The 7,020-nt window shown below is 40.0% G+C and overlaps 1 protein-coding gene across 1 annotated transcript; it reads right to left on the reverse strand.

Moving 5' to 3' along the window:
- Positions 1-2,232: 2,232 nt before the first annotated feature.
- On the reverse strand, positions 2,233-3,615 carry LOC112262367 (guanylin-like). Its single transcript, XM_024438032.1, has 3 exons — positions 3,426-3,615; positions 2,890-3,088; positions 2,233-2,683 (listed from the first exon to the last, which is right to left on the reverse strand). The coding sequence occupies exons 1-3, from the start codon at positions 3,501-3,503 to the stop codon at positions 2,625-2,627; spliced, it is 336 nt and encodes a 111-aa protein (XP_024293800.1). The 5' UTR covers positions 3,504-3,615; the 3' UTR covers positions 2,233-2,624.
- Between the last annotated feature and the right edge of the window lie 3,405 nt (positions 3,616-7,020).

Raw genomic sequence — 7,020 nt, forward strand, 5'->3', positions numbered from 1 at the left:
GAACAGTAACATTGTATTACAGACAGTGGCCATTTTGTAAGATGTCTGCCACAGCCCCTAGGGGCCAAATCTGTGGTGTCTTCATACCTAAATAATTCCAGGCTACATAGATCTTCCTCGTGTCAAATTTGGTGTGTTTGTCTCGAAAAAGTCCTTCTTAACTGTGAAATAGTACTACTGTCTATGACTATTTTGTAAGATGGCCACCATGGCCCCAAGTGCTAAATCTGTGGTGGCTCCATATATGAAACCTTTTCAGGGTCCATAAATCTAGCTCTGTGACAAATGTAGGACCTTCACCTCAAAGCAGTCCTTCTGAATTGTAAAACAATTTTGAAATCTGGGGTGGCTCCATATCTAAATCCTTTTACGGTACATAAATCTACATCCAAATTTGGTGCTTATATCAAAAAGTGAATGATTCATCAGCTTAACCGCCCTACTATATGGCTGGGAATGGAAAGCATCTACCTGTGATAAGTCTACCTGATAGGAATAGAGGTAGCAATATGTTTTTAGAGTGTCTAAACCATTCTGTGATTGTATTTGACCATGGAAAAACAACTAACTGCAATATAGGTTCGACAGAATTGAGACCTCAGTTCATAGGCTACGTATGAATTACTTTTGACCCCTCAGAGAAACAAGGGCTATAAATTTGTTTTCTAACATTTATCTCTATACTTGTCAGTGAACATTACAAAGAGACTGTGGCAGAATACATACTTTAAATTTTCTGTTACTTTCACGCTCGCTTAGAAAATTGAAATGGTAGAATGGCCTAAACACTGAAGTTTGCTGGGGATTGTTTCTTTGAGCTTGTAAACCATATCAATGTTTTTCTTTAATGCCAATAATATAACTGAGCTACACAATTAGCATTGCCATGCACTGGGAGCACCAGCTAGAGCAGATGTTGACACGGGGCAGCTCAGGTCTTAAAACTTCTTTGGGATCGGTGTCCCATCCACAGGACAGTTGAGCTAACGTAGGCTAATGCGATTAGCATGAGGTTGTAAGTAACAAGAAAATTTCCCAGGACATAGACATGTCTGATATTGGCAGAAAGCTTAAATTCTTGTTAATCTAACTGCATTGTCCAATTTACAGTAGCTATTCCAGTGAAATAATACCATGCTATTGTTTGAGGAGAGTGCAAAAGTTTTGAACATGAAAAGTTAGTAATAAACAAATTAGGCACATTTGGGCAGTCTTGATACACAATTTTGATCAGATATGCAATGGTTCATTGGATCAGTCTAAAACTTTGCACATACACTGCCTCCATCTAGTGGCCAAAATCTAAATTGCACATGGGCTGGAATAATACATTATGGCCTTTTGCATTTTAAAGATGATGGTACATAAAAAATACAGAACAGTTGTTTTTTTCTTTGTATTAACTTTTACCAGATCTATTGTGTTATATTCTCCAACATTCCTTTCACATTTCCCCAAACTTCAAAGTGTTTCCTTTCAAATGGTATCAATAATATGCATATCCTTGCTTCGGGGCCTGAGTTACAGGCAGTTAGATTTGGGTATGTCATTTTTGGCTAAATTTAAACAAAGGGGTGGATCCTTAAGAGGTTTTAAAGAGATGCATACCTGACACACCTGATTAAAGTAATGGGATTCTAAATCGAAGATTGCGATTAGTGGATTTTTTGAGTCAGGTGTGCTAGCTTGGGATGGGACAAGAAGACCATAGCTTCCCAACCCTGTCCTACAGGTTAGATATAAGAAGCAGAATCCTAAGGGGTGCTGATTAAAATCCCAGCACTGGCAACAGTGGGAGATGTACTAGCAACCAGAGGGTTGCTGGCTTCTATTGCTGTTGTGAAATCTACTACTGTCTACGAAGCTATGCACCAATAATGAATACATTTTTAGGTAGTGAAGCAAAAGTACAGTGACAATAGACTGTCGGATGTAAGTTGTGCACTGGGGGCAGGAGTTAGCCCTTGGGGTGTACTATCGTCCTCTCAATGGACGTGTTGGGGAAAAGACACAAATGCCAAGTTTCAACCAAAAGTGGATGAAGTATTATTCTCTGTGTTGTGCCAATGTCCACTAGTTTATCAAATATATGCTCTATTCAAGGTTCACTCTCAATAAATATGTGGGGAAAGACACATTTCAGGTTTCATCCAACTGTGGGTGAAGTATTGTTCTCTGTTCAAGATTTGCCGGCCAGTTACAGTTGGTAGACCACTCACTCAAACAGCAATGTGTGTTTTTCAATGCTTTTTTATTAAACATGAGGCATTCATAAACATACAAAAGAATACAAAACTCCAAAGACTTGTGTCAATGAAAACAAAAAGAACATTAAATAAGTACAAAGCCTTGTAAGATAGAACTGTAACAAACCCAAAACCCCCAAAATAAAAGTCAATTGATAAAAGGAAAACAGTCAAATAAGTGCTAAATATGCTCCAAAGTAACAGTTTCTAGAAAATGAGCCTCCATCAATTAATCAGTCTTTGAATTTTTGAGCCAATTATGTTTTTGGCCATCTGAAGATGGCAATTTTAAACATGAGATCAAAATTGTTGTCACGATATGCAGAATGAGAAATGTGAGTGGCTTGTCTTCTGATGGCCGTCAGGTTGATATTTTGACTAACAGCCTGTGCAGGCAGCAAAGGCACAGATCTCACAGATGTCCATAGGCACAGCAGCTGGAAGAAAGAAGAGAAAGGTACAGTGTTAAAACATGTTCCATAATCACTCAATCAATCAAACTACAACTGCATATTGTAGAGACCAACTAGATGTACATAAGAGAGACATGTTCTATATACAATTCCGATCAATGACTCCATCAGCAAATAATTACGGTCTTGGACTGTAGTGGATATTATGCTATAGAGTGGTCTTTTCTTACCTAGTCTTGAGAGGGACATACTTGCCCCTCTCTTCATGCAAAGGGGCATGAACTCCTGTGGCAGGGAAGGGTTAGCACAGACAGAGGCAAAGCTGGTGCTGGTGAGACGAGGATTCTGCATCCTGTTTACATTGCTGCCCTCTGCTGTCAGTTCTTGGAGCTTCTTCACTGATTCCAGTGAGAAATAAAAGTCTCCCTCCTACAGAGAAGAGATGAGAGGACATAGACACAGTTTAGACAAAGTACCATATCTGTGGGTCATATTGGGGTCCCAGCCAATCATTGCAATGCTTTACACATTCTGAATGTGAGGAGGATGCCCATAGACTTGCAATGCTGGCTTGCACCAAGTATATGCCTTGTTGCTAAAAAGAAAATGCTACACAGAATTTTGTCTGTTACAGCTACATACTGACGGTTAACAAAACATTATTTCATTAGATTACCATTGACCATTTTGACATATCTGCAGTCAATAGTCATCATATTATAGTACATTATAGTAAGGTAAACATTGCTTTAAGAGGAGCCCTTACCTGTACTTTGACAGCTTGGGCTTCAGACACCAGACAGAGAGCCAGGACCATGAGAGCAATGGAGAGAATGGTCTTCATCTTGTCTTTTGAGAGGTTTGCTTTGAGCCTTTAGTCTTGCTGTTGTTGGTGTGTTTGGAAGATTGCTCACCTCAGTTTCTGCTCACCTCAGTTTCTGCTCTCCGTTCATCTCCCTCCTTCCTTTTCAAGGGTTGACTCTCAACTCAGTTCAGTCATGCAGGCCTAGGATTGGCCGAGCTGCAAACGGGAGAAACGTATTTCTCACGGGTTAATGAGTAGTGATGGTGGATTTTACAATGTCATAAAGGTGGATTCATAAATCCTCTCTGACCTCATCCCAAGTCTGATGTTTTTATGGACACACTTGATGGTATGTCTTCTATAGTCGGTCACACACCTCCACTTACCACGTTGGTGAACAAGGAATCCCTGTTTACTGTCACACAAACTATCTTTATGTAAACTATCCACAATCTTTCTGCCAAATTAAAGCTCATCTACCCCCTACATTTTTTTAAATGAATAATAATAATAAAAATAATTTAAAAAAAATATTTACAGTACCAGTCAAAAGTTTGGGAACACCTACTCAGTCCAGGGTTTTTATTTACTGTTGCTATTTCCTACATTGTAGAATAATAGTAAAGACATCAAAACTATGAAATAACAGACATAAATCATAGTTACAAAAAAAGTGTGAAACAAATATATTTGAGATTCTTCAAAGTAGCCACCATTTGCCTTGATGACACCTTTCCACATGCTTGGCATCCTCTCAACCAGCTTCATGAGGTAGTCACCTGGAATGCATTTCAATTAACAGGTGTGCCTTGTTAACAGTTCATTTGTGCAATTTCTCTCCTTCTTAATGCGTTTGCGCCAATCAGTTGTGTTGTGACAAGGTGGGTGGTATACAGAAGACAGCCCTATTTGGTAAAATACCAAGCATATTATGGCAAGAACAGCTCAAATAAGCAAAGAGAAATGAAAGTCCATCATTACTTTAAGACATGGTCAGTCAATCTGGGAAATTTCAAGAACTTTGAAAGTGTAGTTGTAAAAACCATCAAGCGCTATGATGAAACTGGCTTTCATGAGGACCGCCATAGGAAAGGAAGACACAGAGTTACCTCTGCTGCAGAGGATAAGTTCATTAGAGTTACCAGCCTCAGAAATTGAAAACCCAAAAAATGCTTCACAGAGTTCAAGTAACAAGACACATTTCAACATCAGCTGTTCAAAGGAGACTGTGTGAATCAGGCCTTCGTGGTCAAAATACTGCAATGCTTTTTGTGGAGGTCTACAATTTTTTTCCTGAGGTCTTGGCTAATTTCTTTTGATTTTCCCATGATGCCAAGCAATGAGGCACTGAGATTGAAGGTAGGCCTTGAAATACATCCACAGGTACACCTACAATTGACTGAAATGATGTCAGTTAGCCTATCAGAAGCTTCTAAAGCCATGACATCATTTTCTGGAATTTTCCAAGCTGTTTAAAGGCACAGTCAACCTAGTGTATGTAAACTTCTGACCCACTGAAATTGTGATACAGTGAATTACAAGTGAAGTAATCTTTCTGCAAACAATTGTTGGAAAAATTACTTGTGTCATGTACAAAGTAGATGTCCTAACCGACTTGCCCAAACTATAGTTTGTTAAACAAGAAGTTTGTGGAGTGTTTGAAAACTAGTTTTAATAACGCCAACCTAAGTGTATGTAAACTTTCGACTTCAACTGTATATATCTTTATGCTGAAGCTAGAGAAACTTTGCATAGTTTGCACAAAATAACACTATTACACAGATGTTTATGCTAATTAGACATATTTGTTGAGGTCTGTACAGGATTTATTTGAATTAATCTGTTGTCTGCAAGGATGGTATAATGATTGCCCTTTGGGCTAGAAGAAAGTTATTATAGCAAACTAAAACTAAAACTAAAATGTATCATGAAAAAACTATTTTGTTAACTGAAATAAAATAATTTACCAACCCATTTGAAAGGCTAAAACTATATGGAAACTATTATCTTTAACTCCCAAAACAAAATAAAATAAAATAAGAGAAAAAGAAAATGTATTCTAAACTTATAGAATGTGGCTTTCAAGCTTTTTGGCGGTTTACTTAATCTGGTGGGTAAATGGGATGTAACTGTTTCAAATATGCCTACCTTGTGCATCACTAACAGAGAAAAACTTGATTCTTCTTACATTTCAAATCAAATTGTATTTGTCACATGCGCCGAATACAACAGGTGTAGACCTTACAGTGAAATGCTTGCTTACAAGCCCTTAACCAACAATGCAGTTTAAAGAAAAATACCAAAAAAATAAGAAACAAAGTAACAAATAATTAAAGAGCAGCAGTAAAATAATAATAGCGAGGCTATACCGGTACAGATTAGTCGAGGTAATTGAGGTAATGTGTACATGTAGGTAGAGTTATTAAAGTGACTATGCATAGATAATAAACCAAGAGTAGCAGCAGTGTACAAGGGGGGTGCAAATAGTCTGAGGTTGCCATTTGATTAGATGTTCAGGAGTCTTATGGCTTGGGGGTAGAAGCTGTTTAGAAGCCTCTTGGACCTAGACTTGGTGCTCCGGTAACACTTGCTGTGCGGTAGCAGAGAGAACAGTCTATGACTAGGGTGTCTGGAGTCTTTGACAATTTGTAGGGCCTTTCTCTGACACCGCCTGGTATAAAGATCCTGGATGGCAGAAAGCTTGGCCCCAGTGATATACTGGGTCGTATTGTAGTGCCTTGCGGTCGGAGGCTGAGCAGTTGTTATACCAGGCAGTGATGCAACCCATCAGGATGCTCTCGATGGTGCAGCTGTAGAACCTTTTAAGGATCTGAGGACCCATGCCAAATCTTTTCAGTCTCCTGAGAGGGAATAGGTTTTGTCATGCCCTCTTCACGACTGTCTTGGTGTGCTTGGAATATGTTAGTTTGTTGGTGATGTGGACACCAAGGAACTTGAAGCTCGCAACCTACTCCCCTGCAGCCCCGTTGATGTGAATGGGGGCATGCTCGGTCCTCTTTTTCCTGTAGCCCACAATCATCTCCTTTGTCTTGATCACATTGAGTGAGAGGTTGTTGTCCTGGCACCACACGGTCAGGTCTCTGACCTCCTCCCTATAGGCTGTCTCATCGTTGTCGGTGATCAGACTGTTGTGTCGTCAGCAAGCTTAATGATGGTGTTGGAGTCGTGCCTGGCCGTGCAGTCATTAGTGAACAGGGAGTACAGGAGGGGGCTGAGCACACACCCCTGAGGGGCCCCTGTGTTGAGGATCAGCGTAGCGGATGTGTTGTTACCTACCCTTACCACCTGGGGGCGGCCCATCAGGAGGTCCAGGATCCAGTTGCAGAGGGAGGTGTTTAGTCCCAGGGTCCTTAGCTTAGTGATGAGCTTTGAGGGCACTATGGTGTTGAATGCTGAACTGTAGTCAATGAATAGCATTCTCACATAGGTGTTCCTTTTGTCCAGGTGTGAAAGGGCAGTGTGGAGTGCAGTGAGACTGCATCATCTGTGGATCTGTTGGGGCTCTATGCAAATTGGAATGTGTCTAGGGTTTCTG

Source organism: Oncorhynchus tshawytscha, linkage group LG02, assembly GCF_018296145.1.
Source record: "Oncorhynchus tshawytscha isolate Ot180627B linkage group LG02, Otsh_v2.0, whole genome shotgun sequence".
Lineage (NCBI taxonomy): Eukaryota > Metazoa > Chordata > Actinopteri > Salmoniformes > Salmonidae > Oncorhynchus > Oncorhynchus tshawytscha.